Genomic DNA, 25870 nt, shown 5'->3' on the forward strand with positions numbered 1-25870 from the left:
AAACAGTGTTTGTTGGGACGTCCCCGGTGGTGCAGTGGTTAAGAATCTGCCTGCCAATGCAGGGGACACGGTTCGAGCCCTGGTCTGGGAAGATCCCACATGCCGCAGAGCAGCCCAGCCTGTGCACCACAACTACTGGGCCTGCGCTCTAGAGCCTGCAAGCCACAACCACTGAGCCCCCGTGCCACAACTACTGAAGCCCGCGCGCCTAGAGCCTGTGCTCCGCAACAAGAGAAGCCACTGCAATGAGAAGCCCACGCAGCGCAATGAAGAGCAGCCCCCTCTTGCTTCTACTAGAGAAAGCCCGCATGCAGCAACGAAGACCCAACGCAGCCAAAAATAAAATTAAATAATTAAATAATATAAAAATTAAAAAAGAAATAAAACAGTGTCTGCAAACTAGCAGATGCTTAATAAATATTTGTTAAATGAATTCTTCCAGGACGATGATTGTACTCTATCCATTCCCAGCACTTACTATAGTGTTTGGTGATTACAGGGGTTTCAGCATTTGTTCAGTGCTCTATCACAGGCTTCCTAGAGTACAGAGCTTAATTCGTACTACATATCCCTTTTCCCAAATCAGGGGAAATACGAAGGCTGCATGCAATTAATACGATGTTTTCTCGGGGGAGATATTAAAACGTAAACTTCTATGGGGTTGTCAGTACCGTATGTGGTAAAGATGAGAGGGGCTCCATATAACAGGGGCAGGAGAGATACAGTCAGGAGGATGGACAGGCCAGGCTGGATTCTGGGCACGGACTGAACCCTGTCATGAGAGGGGAAAGTTTTCCCCACTCTCCCTTCCCTACTAAAAGTCAGAAGCCAGCACCCTCCTCCAGCAACCTTTCAAAACGGGGTCCTAGGATCTCCTTGGTTTCCCTGAGATGGTAAAGATACAGACAGTGGGCTTCGCTGGTGGCACAGTGGTTAAGAATCTGCCTGCCAATGCAGGGGACACGGGTTCGAGTCCTGGTCCGGGAAGATCCCACATGCCGTGAAGCAACCAGGCCAGTGCGCCACAACTACTGAGCCTGCGCTTTAGAGCCCACGAGCCACAACTACTGAGCCCCCATGCCACAACTACTGAAGCCCGCGTGCCTAGACCCTGTGCTCCACAACAAGAGAAGCCACTGCAATGAGAAGCCCGTGCACCGCAACGAAGGGTAGCCCCCACTCGCCACAACTAGAGAAAGCCCGCGCACAGCAACGAAGACCCAACGCAGCCAAAAATAAATAAAATAAATAAATTTATAAAGATACAGACAGTGACACCAGAAGCCACCTACAGATTTGTTAAACTTTATTTCCTGTGAGTCTCTGGGGAGGCAGCAGGGATGTAAGGCGAAGTGGCAGTAGCTGCAGGGGCCTGAGCAGAGCTGGTGCTGTGAGGGGCCGGCATAGGCAGGACGAAGAGGCGGCATTTAAATATTCAAGGCTGAAAGCCAGCTAATGGGTCTCCTTCATCTGCCTTTGGATTTTGTGCAGCATCTCCTGCATCCGTCGCAGCTGGAACAGGCACATGAATCAAAGTGGGGCCTTTCAGAGAGTCCTATAGATTTAGAGAAGTGCCCCCAACCTCTAATCCCTTCAGCCAGGGCCTTGGTAGCCCTGAGGTGTGATGGAGTCTCTGGGTGGAACCACTAAGCCACCAATCCAGGATCCAGATATGTACCAGGGCCAGGGATATTCCTATTCCCAAACCAAGAGATACTGAGGGTTGTGATTAAGCAGGGGTCCTCTCAGGCCGGCAACCCCTACTGCCCCACCCAACTCTCACCTCCTCATCTTTCTCTCGGATCAGCCTCTCGGTTTCTGGATCTGTCACTGGTGGGACAGCAGGAATGGGGAAGTCGGTACCACTCTCTCGAGTCAGTTTGCTGAGGGGGAGGGGAAAGGGGGGTTGGTAAGGCTAGGGAGACCCCAGCACCCGCTTGGATTGAGCCCAGAGCCTATAGAACAAAGGAAGGGCTTTGTCTCACCCAAGGCTGTGTCCCAAACCCCACCCCTGCCAGCTCTGTCCTGGCCTTTGGCCATACTTGCGATTCCGTTCTTTCACCACCAGGCGGGTCATGCTCTGGATGCACTGTGCCCGGTAGTTCTCATAATGTGTCTCCCGGGTCACGTCCTTCAGGTCCTGCATGTGAGTACGCACCAGCATTGTCCGCAGCTTCACAAAGTCGCAGTGCCCTGGGTTTTCCACTGCACAGCAAGACTAGGGGTCAGCCAGGCGCATGGGTAGAGGAGAACCATTGAGGGCAAGGAGATACCCTGGTCACAAGCTCAGTGCTTTACCTTCCACAATGCCCCAGGGGTAAAGCCGGCCCCGAACTCGCCGCCCTCTGGCCTCTACCACAGTGTTGCTGCCAATTACAGCAAATGGGATGCTTTCCTGGAAGAAGTTAGGGGTGTCTGTCAACACCGCCATTCTCACCTGTTCCTTTCCACCTTTATCTTCATCTTCTCTGGTTCATGCTAGGAAACCAGGGTCCTCTTCCACCCCAATAGCCCACCCTTGTATAGAATTCTACTTCTCTTTTCTGCCCAGAAGAAACAAGATGGGAAAGGGATGCCCTGGGGTGGCCCCACCTTTAGGGCTTGGTCCTGTAATTTGAAGTCCTCATCCTCGTCAGAGTCACAGTCTGGGAACTGGTAGACCTTGATTCCAAAGTGCTCAATCTCCTCCCGGATCTGGCAAACACATGAGGGGCCCATAGTTCTGGGGACCCCATCCTTTCCAGAAGCCCACCTTCTCCCCTCCCCCACCAGCTTCCCTCACTTTGCGTTTCTTGCGCTCCACTTCTGGAGGTGTCAGTGTGTCCGCCTTTGCCAAGATAGGCACGATGTTGACCCGCCGATGCAGGGCCTTCATAAATTCAACATCCAATGGCCGGAGCCTGGGGAACAGGAAACTGTGACCACCTGCTAGTGGCAGCCCTGCCCCTGGTGCTCTTGGCCTGTTCCCTTGGCAACACCCGGTGGTGTCAGGAGCCTCAGGCTCAGACCATACCCGTGGCCGAAGGGCGAGATGAAGTACAGGCAGCAGTGCACCCTGTTGTCTTGGATGTTCTTGCGGTTCAGGCCACTCTCATCTCGGAAATACTGCTCAAACTGCTGGTCGATGTATTCTGCCACAGGCTTCCAGCTGGGGCAGGGACAGACAAGCAGAGAAACTGGAAGTGAGGGCTGCCTAGTGAGCTCTGGGCCTGCAAGGAGCCCACGCCCCGAGCAGTCTTTTCAAGACTTTGCTATTCCCCGACTTGCTTTATTACATCATCAGGGAGGTACCTGGGTGGGTCAGGGGTGCATCTCAAACATCCTGACAGAAAATCAGACTAAGCACACAGACAGAGGTCAATAAATACTAGCTTGATGAAAGGAAAAGAGCCCAGGTGACCAAACAAAGCAGTAAGACTAGCAAGGTGCCGGCAGGTGAAAACCAACTGGAGGCCAGGGCAGCCCTAAGTCAGGTTCACAGTTCAGCCTCAGAGCCTTTGTTCGTGTGGTTCCATCCTCTCCTCCACCTCTCCAAGCCCACTCCATCCTTCAAAGCCATATCCAAGAACCATCTCTCCCATGAAGGGTCCTGTGACTATAGCAGTGCACACTGCTCCCCCCTTCCCGTCACCACACACAGAGGTTTCATATATATATATATATATATATATATATATATATATTCAACCACCTCAATTTTCAAGTCTCTTGCTCTTCTGTTATTGAGTTTCATCCTCACTGATAGGCGCCCTGATGGGTGGGCATTATGAACATCATTATTCGCATTTTATACGTGAAGAAGCTAAATCCAGAGCTGCGAAGAGACTTAATCCAGATCACTTTAGCTAGCAAATTCTCTACCCACTCAGGCTCCTGGCCTTCTGACTCCTAGTTCAGTGTGTTTGCCACCACAATGCCCAACCCACTTACTAAGCTAAGTTTTTACCTGACTGACACACGTTAGAGACCTGCTGCGCCCCCCACTCCCCAACTCCCATCGCCACTAGACTGTAAGCCTCCCAGTGACAAGAATTATTTACACTTGTTCTGCATCCCTTAAAATGTCCAGCACAGGCTGGACACCTCATCTGCTGCTTCACTAAATGAGAACACGTGGTGGTGCCCTGCAAACTGTGAGGTGCCAGGCAGGTGAAATTATTATTATTATGGAAGGCAGGAGGAGGTAAGTAGACTGACTGATTGAAGGAGGGAATGATACTTGCTAAAGTAGGAGGCAGGTGCTGGTTGGGGCTCGAGTTTCAGGGCGAGCCCAGTTTGCTGAGACGTAGTCCCCGATCCGGAAGGGTGGTGATGACTGGAGACCGCCTCAATCCAGCAGGACTATTTACAGAGACCATGCACCATGTACCAGCACAGCGTGTGGCAAGAGTATAAGAAGCGGCCCTCCCCTCAAGGCTTAGGTCATGACGTTGAAGATGAACCAATGTCCTGAGCCGAAAGTCACATGTTGTGATGATCAAACACAAATGGAGGGGATAGTGGTGGTTCAGAGCACAGAAAGGTCCGTAAGGGTCTGGTCAGTCTGTGAGGCAATTATCCAGGGTCAGCTTCCTGGGCGTGTGACCCGTGCAGTCATACCGGGGCCCTGCGCTCAGAGAGGCCCACGTTTGGTTTATCCTCTGCTGTGGCCATGCTGAAATTCTTAATCATTTTGAACAGGGGACCCCACACTTTTATGTTTCACTGATCCTGAAATTATCATCTTAATATTCATGAGTATAAGGTACACAGCCCTGTAAAAACTGTATGCTTTTTTTAGGTGGTTGTTTTTGCGGTACGCGGGCCTCTCACTGCTGTGGCCTCTCCCGTTGCGGAGCACAGGCTCCGGACGCGCAGGCTCAGCGGCCGTGGCTCACGGGCCCAGCCGCTCCGCGGCATGTGGGAATCTTCCCGGACCGGGGCGCGAACCCGTGTCCCCTGCATCGGCAGGCGGACTCTCAACCGCTGCGCCACCAGGGAATCCCAAAACTGTATGTTTTTAATGCATATTCACATGCATCTTTCTGGGTTGATTTTCAGATCAACTGGGTGAGGTGGTAAGGCCAGCATTTTTCAGTTGAAGAAATGGGAATGTGGTCATTTGCTCAAGATCACGCAGTTCCTAAATGCTGCATCAAGACCTAAACTCTCAGTCTAGGTGTCTCAGCACCACCCTGCCTAACTCCCTCATCAAAGGCATCACCATTTCTCCTGTCCTTATCACCCATTCTCCTCCTCATCTATTCAGGTCTGTCTGACTGACCATTATCTAAGCATCCTTCTAGTTCCTGAAAAAAATGTCAGGGATGATTGCGGTGGGGCTGGTAAGCCACCTTTTATTTTGGCAGGTGGCCTAGAGGGTCCCGGGAGTTTAAACAAAGTTCCACCCATGCTCTCCCTTTGCCTCTTATTTCTCCCCTCACCCCTCCCTCCACGCACTCTCACGTCTTTAATAACTTGCTTGTAACACCTAAAATGTTGCTGGTGAAAGGAATGGAAGGAGGGAGGGTGACAACTACTGACCACCTACTATGTGTCAGGCACTGTGCTACACGTTTTCACATGTGTTTGCTTTCTTGAGGCTCTTCTTTCCTATCTGTGTCCTCAACCCCATTCTAGAATTGTGGGTCAAATCAACGGAACATTAGAGATTATCTGTTCCAAGGCCTTCCCTCTCACTTTACAGAGGAGACAGCTGTCCGGTAAAGGGCAGTGGCACGCTCGAGGGCACAAACCCCTTCTTCTTGACAATTGTGGGTGTGTCTGAGCCTATGTGCGCCCCTGTGTGTGTGTACGGAGTTGGTGGGGGTCGGGGCAGGGGCTGTGCTTGGTCAGACATACCACTCTGTGTTGTTGACCGCATCCCCAAAACCCGGTGTGTCCACAATGGTGAGCCGCAGCTTCACACCCTTCTCTTCTATGTCCACTGCATGTTTAGTGATCTCCACTGTTTGCATGATCCGCTCTGGAGAAGGGGGAAACTGAGGCCAGGGCAAGGGCAAGGACCTGCCCAGTCAGGACACACCACCCACCCCAGCCAGTGCTGCCCAGACTGCCTCACCCACACTGCCCCACTTCCCGCCCCCGGGGGCTGCCTGGGGGCCTGTTCTCTGGGAACCAGCAAGGAGCACATTTCCCAACACAGGAAATGCCGGTGGCTGTTGGCTCTGGCCCCAGCCTCTTCTCTGCTCCCGGCTCTTTTCTCGGATTCCTGGAATCCTTTGGGGGTCAGAGACTCACTCCAAGAGCAGGACTCTGGTCCCTGCCCGGCTTCGGCACCCAAATCTTTAGGGAGCTGGCTGGTGGGCTTCCAGGCCAAATAGGCCTACAGAGAGATGCCAGCAGTCTCTCTAGGAAGCCATGGCTTCCTGCGTGCTGGGGAAGGTCCCATCCCTCAGAGCCTGCAGTCAGTTCGATTTCCCAAGTCAGCTCTGCCTGCCTGTCTCCATGCTCCTCTCCTTTCCTCACCTTCAGCACTGAGGAGTTTCCGGTCCCGGTACAGATCAGTGAGGAAGAGGCTATTGACGAGAGTGGATTTCCCCAGACCAGACTCTCCTGACAGGGGAGAGAGGACAGAGGCACCAAATCAGATCTGTAACCAAGAGGCAACCCCGCCGGACCAAGGTGGCGGGGTTGCGGGGGCAGCCGCTCTCTCATCTAATTGGGAAGAGACTAAACTACAGCAGAGCTGGAAGAGCTCGTCCAGCCTTCTCATTTGGATGAGGCCCAGAGAGGATAAGAGATTGCCCAAGGTCACACAGAGAAAGGCAACTACTAGAAAGCTGAGGGTTAAATATTCTTTGTACCTTGTCACCACCCCCTCTCCTGCAACATATACATACTTTTGGCCACCCACGTCTCCCAGCTATTTTGCAAAAAGGCACAGCCCCTGGCTTTCCCCTGCCCTACCCATGCCCACTCCCCACATATAGACCATCCCCACTTGAGACACCTCTTGCCCAGCCCTGCCCTGCCCCACCCCTGCTCTACCTGCCACCATGAGGGTAAAGTCAAAGCCTTTCTTCACGGACTTTCGGTGGACTTGATTGGGAAGGGTCGCAAAGCCCACATACTCCTTGTCATCCTAGTGGACGAGAAGGCAGAGTGCATCAGGGTATAGGCAGAAGAACCCCAGGACCCAACGCCAGCCTTAAAGAGCAGAGCCAGCCTCCTTTGAGGCCCCACCTGGGGCTACCAGCTGGGCTCCCGTCCCTGCTGGTATTGTCAGTTTCCAACATACCTGGGGGGTGACACCACAGAGTTGGGGCCAACACAGGACAGAGAGGGGCTCCAGCTCAGCACGCACATGCGTGCGCACGCACACACACACACGTGCACGTACACACACACTCGGGCTCCCTCTCCTCCCTCCCTGGGTCCTCCTGCACCAGCCCACTGAAAGGCAAAGGCAGGGCTGGAGGCTCTACCTCAGAGGAGTCATAGGGATCGAGCTTGCCCCACGGGCTGCGGGGCCGGGCTGAGGGGCTGAGAGGGGCTGAGGCAGAGATGTACTGCTGGCTGTCAGAGGGCTGGGGCCACGAAGGGGGTCTGAACTCCAGGTCATCCTGGCAGAGGTCCGAAGCCTGGGGCCTCGGCTCCAGGATTTGGGGCCTGGACACCCAGGTCTTGGCCTCTGGTTGGTGGTAGGTCTCGCTTCCTGGGAAATCCTTCACGAACTTGTTCAGTTCTGCATCATCCGCGTCCTCCAGAAAGCGCTTGATCTGAGGGTTCGGGGTGGGGGCGGTAGGCGGGCAGGTGGCAGGAAGGGCAGAATGAAGGAGGAAGACAGGAGAAGGCGAGAGGGAGAAAGGAAAGCACTTATGGTTACAAGGGAAAGAAACTGCACAGGCGGCCAAGCCAGAGGAAGCGCTCACCATCCCTCCCGCAACTGCTCACATGCCTCCCTGGTGCAAGGGTCCAGGACGTCAGGAAAGGCCCTGGGGTCCAGCAGCAGCCCTGGGCAGCCCCCAGAGCCCTTGCAAACTGCTCCAGTTTGGGAACTGAGTAGCTCCAGCCCCAATGGTCCCTCTCAGCAGGGTGCTTGTTGAGGCTGCCCTTCCAAGCCAGGACCGGGGACTGCCCCAAAGGCCAGGAAGTCAGGCTGAATGAGCGGGAGCAGACAGAGGCATCAGAGCCGAGAGGAGACTGTGGCTCAGGACTCAAGGAGAGTGCAGACAGCCAGAATGGGGTAGGGGCAGGAAGGAGCGAGGGAGGGGAGAAGGGAGCTCCCAGCCCCAGGCAAATCAAGAGTCAGCAGGGGTCTCTTCGCCTCCTGTCACTGCAGGCGCTGAGCTCTGGGACTGAGGTGCAGACTCTACTGGAGGTGCTCACTCCCCAGGACTCACTGCCCAGAACTCAGTACAGCTGACCTGACCCCCCTTATTCCAGACACTGAGCCACACAGAACCTGAGCCTGGGCCCCAGGAGCAAAGGGGAAACCTGCCAGTGGATGCTGAGTGTGGGTGAAGGGGAGCTGGGAGGGACCAGGTGAGGGAGGACGGCAGGACACTTCTGACAGCCCCCAACTGCGAGGGATGTATAGGGGGAAGCACCCGCAGCTGCCCCTTGCCCCCTGTGCCCAGAGATAGGCTTTGGCCTGCAGTGCGGGAGGGGGCCTGGTCTCAACTGTGAACCGCACGGGTGGTAGGCAGCGAGGGGCTGGCTCCTCTGTGGAGACCTGCTCCACTCCATCTCCAGCTGGGAAGGCAGGTCACTGCCCCCCCCACTACTCTGACCCTCAGCTCCAGACCCTAAAGCTTCCTCTCTCTCCTTTGGGGCCAGCCCCCTTTGCGGAGTGCCTGGCGGTGCTGGGCTCAGCTCGGCCTCACAAAACCCACGTGCCTCCCCCAGACAACGGACAAGGGCTGGCTTCACAGGCTGACTCACCCTCTGGGAATCAGCCAAGCCAGTGGGGGCTACCCCAGACCACTGAGGAGTCCCAGCCAGGGTGAGGGGAGATAACATAGCCGCGGTCTTCCTGCAGGCCCCTGTTTTACAAAGGGAAGAACTGAGGGATGCAGTCACGCTGCCGGGTTTATGCAGAGGGAAGGGACTAGAGGGGGAGGCTAGAGGGGAAAGTCCCCTAGGAGCTACTTGCAGGCTGTCGCCTCTCAAGTCCCCATACCTGCTTATAGCCGTAGTCTCCAGGGCTTGCCTAGACAGGAAAAGGGGCCTTTTAGACGGAAACTGGAAACAGCAGGTAGGGGCCAAGTGGCCAGAAGAGACAGTCCTGAGGCAAGCCTGACCCAACAGGCTTTTTCTTACCCACAGTATTTGTGGGGGCCGGTGGGGTGACCATACATCCCAGTTTATGTTTGTTGTTCTGGCATAACTGCCCCTTTTCACTCTGCAAAGTGTCCCAGCTTGGACGATTAATTATATGGCAACAGAGAAGGGATGGGGCTGGGGGTGGCAGCTGAAGAGTCTGGGGAATTCGGGGAAATCCTGCCCCTCTGCACAACCCCACAGTGACGCAGCAGTCGGTCTGGGGGTCAGGCTGAGGGTGGGAGAGAGAGGACTGCACTCCGCCTGGTTTCCCCAGGGGCACTGAGCAGCGGGGCTGCAAGGAAGGGAGAAAGGAAGGCACTGATGGAGATCCCCAGCCCTTGCAATATTCAGGTAGAGTCACCAGGAACCCAGTGCCACTCTCCATGCCAGGGGGCTGCTCATTAGCACGGAGGGGCCCACAGGGGCTCTAGACAAGGAGTTAGGACACGAGGGGCCTCACCTCCTGTCTGTCCTTCCCTGCCCCCGCCTCCGCCAGTGACCAAATCATTTTCTGACTTTGAGCCCCAATCCCAGACAATGCAGGGGGAACACAGGGCGGGTCCACCCATCTCCCAGAGCAGCGCCTTACCCCAGCTTCAGTTCTGTCCTCAGGGACAGAACTGCCTTGCCATCCCAGTGAGCGGTCCATGTCCCACGCTTCAGACTCCCTGTCAGCAAGCTCTAGGTCTAATTTTATCTCCCAAGAAAAGTTCCTCACACACAGAAACAGCCTGGTCTTGATGCTCTTGTTGGAATCCAGCGTCCTGACTTGCTCCTTTCCCTTTCTCTCTGACCCCCCTGTGTCTGTCAGGGGCCAAAAAAGCCTGTGGAATGTCCTTCCCCAACCCCTCCTCCTCCCTTCCCGTGGCTCCCACCCTCCAAGGACAGCTCAGCTGCAGCAGGATCACTCGTTTTTTCTGCAGTCCCCTCCTCCTCTGATTGGCTGCTCTGTGATGCCTGCCCGCTGCCTACCCCGATGGGCACAGCACCAGCCTCCCAAGTCTGTCTGCAACACAGGCTCTTGATCCACTTGGCCTCTCCTGTAACCCCCAAGGACACCGAGGCCTGTCAGAGGGTTGAGACCTGTCCCCAAGGTGACCTGGTCCATCAGTACGTGGGGCAGCTACCCAGGAGACTCCAGGCCCAAAGGATTCCAATCTCTTTCACCTTAACTTCAAGCAGTGCTGAAGTAGTGTGGGGTGTCCTATAATCCCCTGGGTGTATGTTCTCTTAGGAATGGCCCCACTTTTCTTCCCAGTGTCCCTCTGTGTTCTCTCAGTGGAGAACCGCACTGCCTTCAGAAATCCGCCCCTAGATTTCCCTGCAGAGAGTCCCAGCCACAGAGAGGCCTTTGCTGCAGGGACTCCTTCCATCCTAGGACACCTGACCTCTGACTCATGGGGACCTGTATCACTTTCATCACCCCATCACTTTCAGAGAGTCAGCAGGGGAGCCGCTAACACTTGGTCTCTGAGGGGCATGAGTTCAGGTCAAGGAGAGGCTGGGATCCCAGAGGCTTCAAAGTTGCCGATTAGGTGGGAGACAAACTGAGGGACCTAACTGGGAGCAGATGGAGCACTTGACTAGGAGTCAGGAGGCCAGTGTTTCTGGTTTGGCTAGAAATACCCTTTGTGATTTTGAATAGTGTCTTAATTTCAGGGCCTTAATGTCCAATCGTGAATGGCCCTTCCTTGCCTCCCAGGAAGGCTGGGGAAAGAAAGCACTCCCAGATGGCAGATGCCTCAAGCTGCTTTGAACCTGGGGAGAGAAGGTACATCTCGGGTCACAGGATGGTTATTAATGTTAGCCAAGTCCTCCTTTTTGCATGCCAATTAAAAACCAGGGGGGCTCCTGGGCTGGGGAGCTCTCCCCACTGACCTCTGAAGCAGCTGGGTGCCTGATCTCCTTTCACAAAGTGACCCTCATAGAGAAGTCTGGCTTGACATGAACCCAGTCAGCTTAAGGACTGGGCTGGCTTGAGGCAGGGGCCTGAGGCTGAGGACTCTGGTGGTGACAGGGTGCCTTTAAATGCAGAGGAACAGGGTGGCCTCAGCCAAGTTGAAGCACCGAGACCTCAGCTGAACTGAACTTAGTGTGTGGCAGAAAAAGCCCCTCTCGGCCCCTGCACTAGGGACACTTGGCACTAAGAACAATCAGTGCTCCCCCAGGCTTCCATCCCTGGTACAATCAGTCTGTCCGTCCCCATGTGAGGAGAAGGATGGGGGCAGGGATAAAGGCAGGCACCACTTGGCCTCTCCCAGGAAACCCCCCTTTGGGGAAGGTCACAGTGTCACCAAGACTTCCTGGCCAAGACTTGGGCCTTGGCCTGGACACAGCTTGAGAGAGAAGAGCCCAAAAGGCTGGCCTTTCTAGACCTGGAAGCTTCTGATTCCACAGGGCCCGGGGAGTTCCTTTCTGGAGGCTGCCCACAGCCAACATCCTGCCCCACAGGCTGGTCACGGATCTCCTCCTGCTGTAAACAGCCTGTGCTTCCCAATGCGGAGGGCAAAGGCTAGGGGGCTCCCAGACTGGGAGGAGAAGCTGGCATAGGGCCTGGAGCATAATGTGCTTGTGGCAGGCTTTGGCAATGATGGCAGGAAAACAGCTTGCACCCTCACGGCCAAACATCAAAACTTCCAACCTGGGGGGTCTTCAGGGTGGTTGGCTGGGGTTACTGTTTCTCCTCCCACCACAGGCAGGTGGCAGGAATGAGTTCCCTCCACCCTCCATCACTGCAGAGGGACCTCGTTTGGGGGGAGGGGGGAGGATGCAGCAGGAGGAAGATTCCCCATGGTTCCTGTCTCAGAGGCAGAGGGATATAGCTGATCCCACGGGGTAGGATGGTGGCTGGGCCTCCCTCTCTCTGAGGTCCCTGGGCAGATGGTGCTGTGGGAAGGGAGGGCCCAAGCGTCTCACCATCCCTCTTGGCGAGGCAGGCAGTGTTTGCGGGCCTCCTGTGTGTGTTTTCCAAGGAAGTTGGTGCTGGTCCCTGAGCCTAGGGTAGGTGGGCGAGGAAGAGTCACCCAGGTAACAGCTGACCCAGGCAAGGGTGGGAACCCTCACCTCCGCCCCTGCCTGACTCACTCACCCCAGCCCACCAGCGCGTCTCGGCCGGCGCCCCTCCCCACCCAGCACGGACCCACCCCTCCGTCTGAGAACGGGGCAGCACCCCGGTGGCCGGGGCCCACTCCGTGTCTGCTCGCATCAGAAGAAGAAACTTGGGAGCAGCGACGCAGCGCCGTCCGCCAGCCTGCCTGTGCCCGCGGCAGGCGACAGCGCCTCCCGCCCCGCACAGCCTGGACTGCGGCGCCGCGGGTCTCGGCGAAGCCGCCCGGGAGCGGCGGGCCCTGCGCGCCCGGCCCCGCCCCGCGCCCGCCAGCCTTACCATGGCTGCAGCCCGGGCCGGGCCGGCTCCGCCTGGACAGCGCCCGAGCGACCCGCGGCCGGAGCTGCGTGCCGACCTCACCACACCGCCTGCCCCCGCCCGCCGCCCAGAGAGCGGACCGGCCGGGGGCGGGGCCCGGCGGCGGGGCCCGGCGGCGGGGGGCGGGGCGGGGCGGGGCGGCCCCGGGGCGGGGCCTGCACCTCCGCGGCGCGGGGAGCCGGCGCAGGCTGGGCAAGGGGTGGCCGGCCCGCCGTGGGGCTTTGCAGCTCTCGACCCCCGGAGACAGGGTGCAGAGAGGCGTTCGGGACAGGGCTTCTCTGGTCACTTGGCTCTTCCTCACTCAGCCCCTAAAGAGCGGCCTGCCCAGGCAGCGCAGCACCGTGGGGGTTGAGCCAGTCCCCAAAGAAAAAGGAAGGGCCCACCTGGTATCCCCAGGAGAAGAAACCTTTGGAAGGAGAGGGGGGTTTGCCTCACAGGTTGGGGAGAAACGATCAGTTACCCCGGAGAGTCCACAAGGTTTGTGGGAATTGAACCCAGCTGATGTCCAAGTTACTGATTGTCCATACCGTCTGTACACCTCCTAAGGTGGAATGTCAGACAATCTCCACCTCCAGCCAAGCTGTGAGGAAGAGACAGGAGGTTCCCTTCGTGCAAGACCCTACATTAAAGATTAAAAAGGATTTGCTGCATAAGTTATCCCGGGATCATCTGTTGGAAGAATGGAAGGGAGAGGCTGTGTGGCCTTTCCGGGGAAGTGAAGCCTTGCCTGTGGCTGTGGAAGGTGGTGAGGGCCTCAGGAGAGGCCATGCTGGGCAAGCAGGTGAGATGCTGTGGGAACAGAATCCCCAGCAGCTTTAGAGGCATTAGAGGCTCAGAAGGGTCAGCAGCAGCTAGGAGAACATAGATGCTTAGGGGGTGGGGAGTTGGTGGGGATTTCCTGAGCTAATACAGGTCTGAGCTGGTCAGTCTTCTGTGGAAGTTTCCAGCAGCATGCCCCTCCCTGACTTCCAAGAGTCCTCTAGGGCAGACTGACTGGCTTGAATACCCTTTAGACAAAACTGAGGCCACAGGCATGGCCCCCTCCCTCTATTGGTAGAAGTGCTAGAGGCCTGCCTACACTATTTCAGTGTGATCCGTGACCCAGTGGTCTTGGTTGGGATCTGTCAAAACTCAGCAGAGAGAGGGAGGGGGCCTGGGTACCACAGGTGAGATCAGGTTCAGAAAACATGGGGCTGCTATTGAATATTTGGCAATGGTGGGCTGGAGGATAGAAGGGGTGTCATTGCTTAAAGAAGTGCAGGGAGCCCGGGTTCGATCCCTGGTTGGGGAACTAGATCCCGCATGCATGCTGCAACTAAGAGTTTGCATGCCGCAACTAAGAAGCCCACATGCTGCAACTAAGAAATCCGCATGCCGCAACCAAGATCCTGCGTGCCACAACTAAGACCCAGTGCAGCCAAAATAAATAACAAATAAATAAATTAAAAAAAAAAAAAAGAGTACCTCTTGGATGCTTCAGTCTGCAAGGCCTGGACTGTGAGTGCTGGGCCCAAGGGAGAAAGCCTATGTCAAGGAAGACAGGCCCTATCACAAAGGCTTATTTTCCACAATCATAATGTCCCTCCTTCCCCCAGTTCTGGCTGCTGCTCAAGTGTAGACACAAACACATCTCAGCTAGCAGCTCATCGTCAGCTGCAGCTGGAATCCCAGCTCTTCTCTGGCACCTGCTGCCCAGACCCCAGAGAGCCCTGTGTTTCCTAAGGCATGTTGGTGCCAGCTTGCTTTGAAGGAAGTGAGGCCCCAAAAGAGGAAGGGACCATGGAACTCATGGTCTTGATGGCCACAGGCCCAACATGAAGCATGGGCTGGGCAAAATAAAAGCCTAAGGTAGACTCTGGGTCACTCTACCTATACAGCCCCGCATGCTAGCCCTGTAGCAATTCAGGGATCTCCGTGAGAACTTGGCCCGGGAGTAAGTCCCCATGCCAGCTCTGGCAATTATCTCACTGCCTGAAAGTCCCTTCCCCTCCCTGTGCTTCTGTTTCCCCCGTTGAGAGAGAGGATTGTTCTACCCTCAACTCCAGCTCTCATGTTCTATATTGGGACAGGTAGAGTCTGACACTTGGTCAGAAGCAGGGCTGAGATATAGCACCCCTTGTGTGAGTCACTGATCACTGTGTGCTCTGTGCCACCTCCAGCCAGCAGGTTGTCTGGCCAACCTTGCCTCAGTGCCCCTCAGCTCTTGGAGCTCTGGTTCTCTCTTGAAATTCAACATCCCAGGAGTTCCCTGGTGGCCTAGTAGTTAGGATTCCACGCTTTCACTGCTGGGACCTGGGTTCAGTCCCTGGTTGGGGAACTGAGATCCTGCAAGCCATGCAGGCAGAAAAGGAAGGAAGGAAGGAAGGAAGGAAGGAAGGAAGAAAGAAATTCAACATCCCACCAGGCATTGATGTCCTTGACTAGGGTACAATTTCCGGGGCACTGCTGGGGTCGGGTATTCAAGCCAAGCGTCTGGAGAGTCGACACATACCTTGCACAGAGGGTGATTCTTCTGGGAAACTCATATCAGCAACCACGGCCCCAGTCTGCTGTCCTGGGCCCCCTCTACTTAGATCAGGCTAATATGGTCTTTACGGAAAACCTCCTGGCCCCCCCTCCACTGGATCTTTCCTGCCCGTGCATGGGTGAAGGGTATATGGCACAGTGATGGCAAACAAGGATGCTGCACTTGGGCCAAGCCAGGGCCCAGGTTCAAAGTCAAGAATAAAGAGTAATTACCACCGGAAATCAGGATTTCAGATCTGCCTGACTAGCAAAGGCCACATTTGCCTCTCGGTAGCAGTTTCCCTTAAGTGGTGCAAGAGCTAATAGTACCCCTGCCCCAGAGGTGTTGAGTCAGTGATGATACAGTCAGAGAGCCCTGGTGGAGCCAAACGTCTATCTATCACTGGCTTGTGTCTTTCAAGGAAACCTTAGCCGGTCTGTCCAGCAAGGTCTGTGCAGAGGCAAGAAACGAAAATACCCTAAGCCTCACTCCTTCCCTTATTGCTCCCCAGTGTCCCATGATCCTGGGGCAGGCACGAGATGTGGGCGGCAAGGTCAGGGAACACAGTGTTTCCTGGCACCTGCTGAACGGCCGCAGCAAGGGACAGTTCCAGAGCCGGCAGGGTGATAGAAGCCAGCCAGAGGGCCCTTCCAACATCCTCTCTGTGGCAGGACAGGGCACAGGAGGTTCAGGGATAGAAGGAACTTACACACCTCCTAATACCACTACCCCCTGCGTGTCTGGCTCCCTTCAAGTCCCCCTCCCTTGACCTTCCAGCCTCTGCTCGAATAGCTTCCATGGCCAAAAATTCATTGGCTCTAACAGCTGCCCTTCAATCTTTGGGTGGTGAGTTACCACCACCTGAGCCAAAGTCTGTCTCCCCCTGGTGTTGACTCTCCAAGTGCCTCCATGCTGGAAGCTTTGCTGACTCGTTGCCCTGGACTTTGTTTGTCCTTTGATACTCACTTCCCTTCAAGTGATCCATCTGTATACTTTTCTCTCCAAATTAACCACAAGCCCCTCAAGGATGGAGAGTATGTTTTCTATTTTAACCTCTACTCACTTCAACTCAGTGAATATGTCATGCGATGTCTGCCTGGGTGATCAGGCCTCTGCCCCCGAGAGATGTCTGATCCATATGGATTGACCAAGAGGAATCATTGCTCAGTTTCCACTCTGATTTTGGAGTACAGACAAGCCTTGAGGCTATGGGCTTTGCTGACCCATAACCTGCCCTTCATTCTGACTGTTTACCAGCTCACGCTGACCTCCCAGCCTCTCAGTTCAAAGGCAGGGACCCAGATGTTACCCCCACTACAACCTTTCCTCTCACAATTCTTGATATCTAACGGTGCTACTGAAATATCAGGAAGTTATCTGCCAGGAATATGTGACTACAGAAAAAGGGTTTATACACCACACATGAACCCCTGGGGCAAGATGCTCCCTAGAGCGCTCCAGGCACTGATGAGCAAGCCCTGGGCCTCGGTGTCTTCATCTGTGAAATAGGGAGAAAAAGTCTACCTCGTAGGCTTGCTGTGAAGATTCACTAAGGCAATACACTTAGCGCAGGTATAATCACTAAAATGAATGGCAGCTATTATCTCAGCTAACACCGCAATGATCAACACCAAACTAGCAACTGTCAACTGTGACTATTTCAAATGCCTTCCCTCCGAAGAATGAGAGTGTGCGTGTGGAATGGGTGTGGAGGGATGGGAGAGAAGCCTTAGTCTAAAGTGACATTGGAATGACCATGCTGTCACCAACTGTGGAGTCAGCTTCGTCAGCTAGACACCACTCTATCTCTAGAAAACAGGTCTTGGTCTCAGACTTATTGAACCCAATTCCCCAACACAGCCACTGTTGAGAGCCCTGGAGCTAGATGACTTTGCCGGTGGTAGGTGTGCCAAGGAAATGACTGGCTGACCCAGTCCTCCCATCTATAGCGTCAGGGTCTGAGCTTCCGTCAGGAGCTGCCTTGCATTCTGTCCTCCTCCAGGCCTGCATTCAGCCCCCAAGGTGCAGCTGTCTCTTGCTTCTCCCCTCGTGGCAGCTGGGCCAAAGGCAGCTGAGCAGAGGAGGGTGAAGGGACATGATCATTTCTGTCACTCAGGACAGCCTTCCTCTGGCTGAGCAGCTGTCAGATGGCTTCTGCATTACAGATTTTCCTTCTCATCTGAGTATGCACCTGCCCTCTGAAGCCAAGCTGCCTAGTCTACTCAGGCCCACTGTCTCTCTTCTTACCTGAAAAACCCACCGCTTTAAACAGCACCAAACTACTCTGATAGAAATGTGTAATGTTGGAGATAGGTTCCAGGCAGGGAACCCAGTAGCTTCTGGAAATACACTAGAAAGTCCAAAATGGATGTGGCTGATTCTTCCCTATGCGCGCTCATGCTGGGCAGAACAAAAAAATGAAGGGATTCTGCCATCAGGCTCGGGAAGAAGGCGTAGCATTTTCCTGCCCTCATTGTACGGACAGAGGGAGTAATCTGCCCAGGTCTCCCGGTGGAGGTAGGACATTACCCCCCTGCCCTGTGCTTCCAGAGGCTCTTGCTGAGGCATACCACACCGTCTGTCCTAGGGTGACCAACTGTCCCGGTTTGCTCAGGACTCACGGAGTTCCCAGGATGCAAGACTTTCAATGTTAAAGTCAGGAGCACCCGGGGCAAACCCTGATAAGTTGGTCAACCTAGCCTGTGCCCAAAATAGCAAGTCTGGGCCAGAGGTCTCCAGCCTCCCATCCTGCTCTGGGCTTTGACTGCCCATGATAGCTGCAGTGAACAAGGTACCATCTGACAGGAAAAGCAGCGGGGTAGCGAGGGTCAGGCTGCTATGAAAAGCCTCCCAAGGTGCCCTGCCCCATTTTCAGCAGCTCTGCTCCATCCTTTCAACAACCCCCTTCCCTTTCAACTATGAGCTTCTGTCCAAAGCAAGAGAAAATGAGGGGGGTAGGAAAATGATTCTGGGGTTCCCTCCAGACAGCCCATATCCTAGGATTCTGTTAACATCCCCAGGAATGCGGAGCCTCCCTGCGCTGCTCCTAGGCTCTGTGTTCTTCCTTGCCAGGTTAGTCTACCTGAGCAAAACTTCCCTGTGACTCAGGAGCCAAGAGGAGGCTGGCCGTCCCATCCCCCAGGGACAAATGACATGTCACCCTTGAGATACTGAAGTGTGCCTTAGGTATCACTGAAACAGCCTCCTCTTGTTCCTGGCCTGTTTTCCAGAGTTGATTCCTTGCATAATTGATAGAGCAGGGAGTAAACCACCTTGTCCCCTGACAGCACATCTAAGGGTGAGTAGGTTAGGTGCCTTGAGGACACAGGATCTTGGGACCAGGGCAGCCCCTCCCAACAAGAGCTGCTTTATTCCAGGGAATTCCCCAGGGTTGTGTGAGAAGACAGCCCCCGCTGACCGCAGAGGGCACCCTCAGGACCTTCCTATTGAGCTTCTGCTAGTTCTGGTACCAAAAAAAAACCCACCAGGAATGTTTCCCTCAGTCCAGCATAACCTCCTCCGGGAAGACTCCAGTCCCTAATGTCCCAAACCAAGGATGAGAAGCATCTGTCTACCCTGCTCCTGAGAAAAAAAGGTCTTGAGGGGCCGCCTGGGAGGAGGCTGAATCATGCTCCCTCCCCAGCTGTGGACCCAGAAGGGCTTGTGAAGCTCAGCAACAAAGAGCCTGCCATCCACGAGCCAAGGCGCCATGGCTGGGCCACCAGAGAATTCCTGCCGGGAATGGAATCTGGACCAGACCCCACAGTCAACCATTCCTAGATGAGAGGAACCGGAGGCCTTGGACACCAGCACCACAGAGTCTTCATCCTGGGACTGCCCGTGGGCCATGCAGCCTAGGGATCCGTCTGAGGAAGGCCTAGCTCTTGCACACCCTGTGAGGAGAGTACCGGGCCCACCTCCATGCCACCCACTTCCAGAGATCCAGAGAAGACCAGCAGGCCCCGCTGCCTGGGAGTCTTCTCTTCCCAGCTTCTGGGGAGCAGCTCTGCTGCTGAACAGGCTGGAGAGCTGCAATTACCGAGACAGGATAAGAGCTACTTTGAGAAGGAGCCGTCCTGCTGCCAAGGCTTTTGACTTCCTAAACTAAAACAAGATGCATAAAGAAAGAGGGCAAGCTGGAGGAAAACAGGGAGGAACTTGCTCTGTCAAAAGCATCATATCCTGAATGAGGGGAAATACTAATCCCTTCCCAAAGGTATAGGTTTGCATCAAGGGGCTGGCTGTTAAGATATCCCCCCACCCCCGGCTTTGGGAAGGAGAGGGTAACCCGACCGCCTCCCCGCAAAGTCCCTGCTGACTCCCTCTCTCCTAAGGCCCTCCAACAGCACTTATTCAGTCTGTTGCATTCATTTGAACATTTGAGCACGGACTATTTCATATTGTTGTTGTTTTTTTTTTTTTTTTTTATGCGTTACGCGGGCCTCTCACCGCTGCGGCCTCTCCCGCTGCAGAGCACAGGCCCCGGACGCGCAGGCTCAGCGGCCATGGCTCACGGGCCCAGCCGCTCCGCGGCACGCGGGATCCTCCCAGACCGGGGCACGAACCCGCGCCCCCTGCATCGGCAGGCGGACTCTCAACCACTGCGCCACCAGGGAAGCCCCCATATTGTTGTTTAAATGTTTCCTGCCCATATGTCTTATCTCCCCATCCAGATGGTAAGTTTCTCAAGGCCAAAGAATGTGTGTGCTGTGAGGCTTCAATGGTTTCCTCAGTAGTGCCTAGCAGAGTGCTATGCATCTGAATAAAAACTGTTTATGGAAGGAAGGGAGAAAAGGAGAAAGGAAGGAAGAGAGAAAGGCAGGAGGGAGAGAAGGATTTACTGTCTTGCATGGAGATAATCTCTAAAAGTAGCTGCTCCCACCCACAGCTGAGCCCAGGGCCCAGGGCTAGATAAGCAGCCATGGCAGAGGGGGTGGCAGCCGCATTTCTGGCACATCCCCTGCAGCTGTTCTGGCTGTTGTCCCCTGCCACACGCACATCTCATTTGTCTTTTGCACCTGTAGTCAACTGTCCATCCTGGGCTAGTCCATTAGAGGCCATGTTGGACTTTGGGTAAGGGAGAGATATGGCAAGACAAAGAACAGAGGCAAAAGAGCTTGGACTATCTTATCAAACATGGACCAAGAAGAATGAAAGTACTTATAGGAACAACGCACTGTGAAATCAGGACACACCTTGCCAAATTCAGGACACAGGGCTGCCGAGAGCAGAGTTCACCTTGTGCCTTTCCAAGTTGAGGACTCAAATAGTGTGTAACCCAGAAAAATGTCCCCTTTCTGGAGTGCCCTAGGCTGGAGAGGGGAGAGCCAAGCGGGGATGGATCCAGCCTATGGCTTCCCAGACAGCCTTCCCACAGAGCACTTGGCAGGATTCATCATTTGCCAAAAGGTCTCTACTCCTTCTCTCCAGCGTTGCAACTAGCTCTGGTACCTTCATGTAAATGCCCCTCTGGGGAGATGCAGCCCCACAGGTGCACAGCTTGGCAAGAGGAACACAGGCTAGATTTCAGCCCCTGCTTCTCTGCCAGGTGCCCTTGTGCAGTGAACAACCTGCCCAACCATAGGGAGCACCTCTGTCTGTCTCCTTTCACATCTGCTTCCATTAAAGGGTAAGAGAGGCACTTGGATAAGGGGGAGCATGGAAAGATGGGAAGTAACTTCCCAGGGGCGTTCTTACCTCCTCATCTGTCATAACGGAGAGAGTAGAAGCCAGGCATTCCCAGGGGGTCAGCAAATGGAACTCAGAGAGTGCCAACAGGAAGGGAAAAAGAGAATTTTACTAAAGATGTCCAGCGGACTTGGGCACAACCTGGCCCAAATCCCTTCCTAGTCCAAAGTGGCCCAAATAACAACGGCTAGCATTTACTGTGTGCTCACTGTTGCCAGGCGCCATGCTAAGTGCTTTACGTGTAATAGCTTGGTGAGTCCTTGCAGGAACCTTAAGAGGAAGCCATTGTTCCTAATAACAGATGGGGAAACTAATGATTGGAGAGGTAAAATAACTCACCCAAGGTCACAGTCAGAAAACAGTGGACACAGGGCTCAAACCCAATAATATAACTCCAGAGTCCTTATTCTAAAAACCTCTCCTTTATGGATCTTTACTCCCTCTGAGGGGCAGGACTGCTGGTGGGGACTGGACTGCATCCCCAGGGCTCTCTCCTCTCTAGGAACGTCCTCATCTAGAGCCCTGGCCTCTCTTGTGCTCATAGGGCTGGAGGATGTTTCAGTCCATAACGCTTGAAGCAGGAATTCCTTGCCACAAAGATGCTCTGTATTAGGACTTGTTCCTACCTTCCCTCCTATCAGAGAGGTCAAGAGCACAAAGTGAGTGTGGGGGGAGGGGGGGGTCAGACCCTGGGGATTCTCAAGTTGGCTGGCTGCAGGACCCACTGATATCCTCACCTAGACATCCCTGGAGAGCCTGCCAGGGCAGCAGCCAATAAGTACCTCCCAGATCCTGGGATGGGGGCTTGAAGAGGGTTCTGAGGAAGCAGAGACACACGTGGGGATACCCCCTCAACCTGAATAAGTTTGGAGTTAGCCCTGAGTGAGACCATGAAGCAGGTCACTTGTGTTAACGGGGCTTTTGATGTTTGCTTTTTATCACATGGTAGGTAAAGACCAGCTAATCTGAAAGGCCATGGGCTTAAATTGTTCTCCATTCCAAAAGTGACTCCTTCCCATTAAAAGGAGACTCTTGAGAATGAAAAAAGTTTCCAAGTCCCAAAGGAATGACTCTAATGGTAGAATTTTAGGCAAGATGAGAAGTTCCTCTGCCCCTTCAAGTCAAAATCCCAGCATGTGCCATCCTAACAGATCTAGCTCTGTGGATACAGAGGCCACCCTCCCAACTGTCCTCCTGCCTCCCAGCCCCCAAGAGTGGACCCACAGGAGGGAAAAGCACAGACCTTTTAGCCACCAGATGACACGATTGTACATTTCCTCAGAGACATCTGAAAGTAACAGAGATTGTTGCTCTTTTTCTCTCTCTGTTGGATACACGCCCCCTCCCCTCACTGCTTAACATCTCCCTTTCTAGCTCCACATTTCTCCACACAAAGGTGCCCTCAGCCCTTGATGTCTCCAAGAAGCTCCTCCAGCCTGAGACTAAACATCACATTCCCACCCTCCCTCTCCCTTTTTCCCCACCCTCTCTTTGTGCCACTGTTAATGCCTCTCCCCCCTTGGAAGTCTAAGTCCCAGCTCATTTATGGCCCACTTTGTTGCCAGAATATTTACCTGAGGACCCTATTCTCTTTACCAGCTCAGTTCTTTATCTCCACTCTCGGGAAGTAGCTTCCCACCCTGCAAACCACTCTCTACTACCTTCCATTGAAAGGCTAAGCAGCGTTGCCTGGAAGAGTCAATGCCTGACTCTGGCCCAAGCATCGTCATCGATGTCATTAGCTTGGAGCTCAGAGAAGCTGGTGGGGAAGGAATGGAGCAATGGGCTCAAGGAGGGGTCTAACTTTGGCTCTGAAAGGAGGGCAGCTCTGAGGCCCAGAATGCAGAGGGGGAACTTATTGCCCACCCCAGCATCCCACCTCACTAAACTGGGGCTGCACCTGGGTAGTCTGCTTCTTCACATACCCAAGAAGAAAGCACTAAACCTTTGAATGGGTTGTTTGGAGGTGTGCTTGCGGACCTGTGGCACTTCACTCAGCGGTTCTGGGCTTGGAGACTCCTTTGGTGATGGTGGTGGTGATGGACTTGGCTTCCCTCTCTGGAACATGAGATCCTCACAGAAAGGGCTTGATTCCATTTCAAAAAAGGACATTGAAGGGTCTACGGGAGAAGGGGACTTAGGCTCGGAATCAAGTGTTATTGGCCGGCTTTGGGGCATTTCAACTTCAGGGTTGAGTAAGGCCCACCAGGATGAGTCTGGCCCATATCTCGGTAAGGACCGAGGGGGTAAGGGCCGAGGGGTCAGTTCCAGTTCTGCATGGACAGAGGGCTTTGGATGCCTAAGTGTGGGTCCTGAGGATACATAAGTACTTTTTGAGGGTCTTGTGGTATGCTGCTTATAGATGGGCTCTGGAGTGACAAACGTGGAAGATTTGCGGGGGCTCTCAGACACAGGTCGAGATGTCACACGGGAAGCTGACTGTCCCCCGGGGGAGACGGTGACCTTGTGGCCACCCTCACTGTCTCCTCGGATTGAGGACTTCACGTTGGGCTCCACTTCTGTTGCTATTAAGACCTTTGGGAAGGACTTGGTTTCAGTGTAGACAGAATGCTTGCGGATAGACTCAGGCTCTGGGAGCATAGAAACTTTGCGTCCACCATCCAAATCTTTAAGGAAGGAGAGTCTGAGGGATGATTCCAAGTTCATACTTCTATGCAAGGCCTTAGGGTCCATGCAAATTGAGTTTTGACAGCCCATTTCAGATTCTTGGCCAGGGATCCATCTCTGGGTCGGTCGAGAGTCTGTACAGATGCGGCTGCCGCTGCGTTCCGGGCTAGAGGGTCTCCTTGGAGATCTGATATTAGCAGCAGTCAAACTCTTTCGAGTGGGTTCAGTTTGGACTGCTTCATCCTTTGGATAAACCAAAGGCCTATGGGGAACTCTGACCCCTTGTGGGTACTGGACCTTGGAGGGTGGGTCTTCTTCTAAGATTGTGAAGTTGTCCTTCTGGTCGACAAAACTCAACCGGCGAGAGGATTTGGCATCTAGAATTAATGAGTAGCGATTATTGATATCACGCCCTGGCTTGCTCTCACCCCCTCTTCTAGCTGCTTGCTCTCTGGACTTACTAACGTTCTGCTGTATCTGGACGGCATGGCGGTATGCTTCAGATTTTGATCGGGTCTCGGTTCGACAGCTGGGTGCTCCGGAGAGGCCTGGCCCTGAGTGGGGCGTGATAGATCGAGGGTACTCTGATGCTAAGTGGGGAATGGTGGAATGCCCAGCTTCTGATCTTCGATGGGCTGAAGGGATCATGGAGGCCGTGCCTCTCCGCGGGCTTGAGGCAAGATCGTATTCGTGTCCTCGCTGAGGGGACGTGTTAGTAACCTCGGCCCCTTTCTGTGCTGAAACTGCTACCTTGGACCCACCTTTATTTGTCTTGACCATAGGATAGATTGTGCCTCTGTGGGTAGAGCCCATATCTTAACGGCTGGCTTGTATTCAGGGTCCTAATGAAGCCTGAATATTTACCCTCAGTTTTAAAACCTGCTGTTCTTGCACTCCCACAAAGGTGGCTGTTGCTCTCCAAGTATCTCCAACAGTCCCCTTAGCTACCTGCCTGGTGATGTCATAAAGGAGGGAGCCTCCCAGGAAATATTCTGGCATACAGCCACAATTCTTCAGATACTCTTACGTAGTAACTGCAAGGAAACTGTGGATTTGTCTTTGGAGCTGACACCACCAAAGCTTTGACCAAGTTCTCAGCAAAACAAGGATTTCCTGGTGTGTATAACGAAGGCTGTACATCCTCCCTGACTCTCCCCAGGTTCTAGGAATTCCCAGAGACTCCTCCAGAGAGCAGGAATCGGCCTGAATATGCTACTAAGGCAAGGCTGCTCAAATCAATCACACTGTGTTAGCCCCAGTTTTAATAAGGTGCAAGGTACAAAATTGTCCCAATCTGGTTTGGAACTGCACTATATATAAGTCAAAAAAATAGAACTCCAGCTTTTTACAGGTTTCATGGGTGATTTGGTTGGTCCTGGGGTGAAAATCCAGGTTGCTCAAATCATAAATTCTCACACATTCTTGGCCCAGGAGTGAGTGTAGGATTGTGGAAGGGATTTGGAGCCAGTCATTGGTTTCAATCACAAATGGCTACTTGTGTACCTTGGACAAGTTACTTGACTTGCTTGAGACTTGGTTTCTTCATCTGGAAACCATTGCCTGGTAGGTGCATGTCCCACAATAAATGTTAGTGTCCTTTCTCATGATTCCCTCCTCTCAGCTATCATGATCAGCTGGACTCCAGTTGTTTCTTGATTTGAAGAGTGACTTTCCAACTTGGATGACCATTTTGGATAAGAGAGAGACACTATCATCTTTCTCTGCCTTTCACACACTGGTTCTCTCAGTCTCTGACACAGACCCTACCATATCCAGCATTTCACAGTTGACTCTGAAGGGTCATGGCAGTTATGGGATGTTCAGAATCACTGTTTCTGGATCTTTATATTCAGACTTGATTAGAGACATAAAGTTAAAATTTTTAAAAATCCACTTTTTTTTTTGGACGCAATGTGCAGCTTGCGGGATCTTAGTTCCCCGACCAGGGGTTGAACCCAGGCACCGGCAGTGAACGCACCAAGTCCTAATCACTGGACCACCAGGGAATTCCCGGAAAACCCACGTTATTATGTATCAGGAATCTCAATAGATTGAGAAACTATGAGTTACTGACACAGGGCCTATTTAGCCTTCTCTCGCTCCCGAGTCCCAGGTCCTTCTCTCACTTCTGCTCCCTGATTCCCACCTGTACCCCAGACTCAGGGAAGAGCAGCAATGTTTTGTAGTACATAGTTTTCACAGTGCAAGTGTTTCACCTTCTTGGTTAATTCCTAAGTATTTTATTCTCTTTGATGCTATTATAAATGGAATTGTTTTTATAATTTCCCTTTCAGATGGTTCATTGTTCACATATGGAAATGCAACATATTTTGGTATGTTGCCTTTGTATCCTGCTA

The 25870-nt window shown here is 53.8% G+C and overlaps 1 protein-coding gene across 8 annotated transcripts; it reads right to left on the bottom strand.

Annotated features, from left to right (window-relative positions):
* Nucleotides 1–1289: 1289 nt before the first annotated feature.
* SEPTIN4 (septin 4) lies at nt 1290–24293 on the bottom strand. Of its 8 annotated transcripts, XM_032615988.1 has the most exons (14): nt 22811–24293; nt 22129–22173; nt 20895–20902; nt 7428–7721; nt 6991–7084; nt 6469–6555; nt 5842–5965; nt 3014–3148; nt 2783–2900; nt 2593–2694; nt 2299–2395; nt 2043–2205; nt 1784–1883; nt 1290–1512 (listed from the first exon to the last, which is right to left on the bottom strand). In XM_032615988.1, the coding sequence occupies exons 1-14, from the start codon at nt 24291–24293 to the stop codon at nt 1453–1455; spliced, it is 2910 nt and encodes a 969-aa protein (XP_032471879.1). In that variant the 3' UTR covers nt 1290–1452. The 8 variants fall into 8 exon arrangements, with proteins under 8 accessions (XP_032471879.1, XP_032471883.1, XP_032471880.1 ...); XM_032615992.1 differs by lacking the exons at nt 20895–20902; nt 22129–22173; nt 22811–24293 and adding an exon at nt 12653–12776; XM_032615989.1 differs by lacking the exons at nt 20895–20902; nt 22129–22173; nt 22811–24293 and adding an exon at nt 12653–12750 and having other exon boundaries at nt 1293–1512; nt 7428–8225.
* Between the last annotated feature and the right edge of the window lie 1577 nt (nt 24294–25870).

This window comes from Phocoena sinus, chromosome 20, assembly GCF_008692025.1.
Source record: "Phocoena sinus isolate mPhoSin1 chromosome 20, mPhoSin1.pri, whole genome shotgun sequence".
In the NCBI taxonomy this organism is placed as follows: domain Eukaryota; kingdom Metazoa; phylum Chordata; class Mammalia; order Artiodactyla; family Phocoenidae; genus Phocoena; species Phocoena sinus.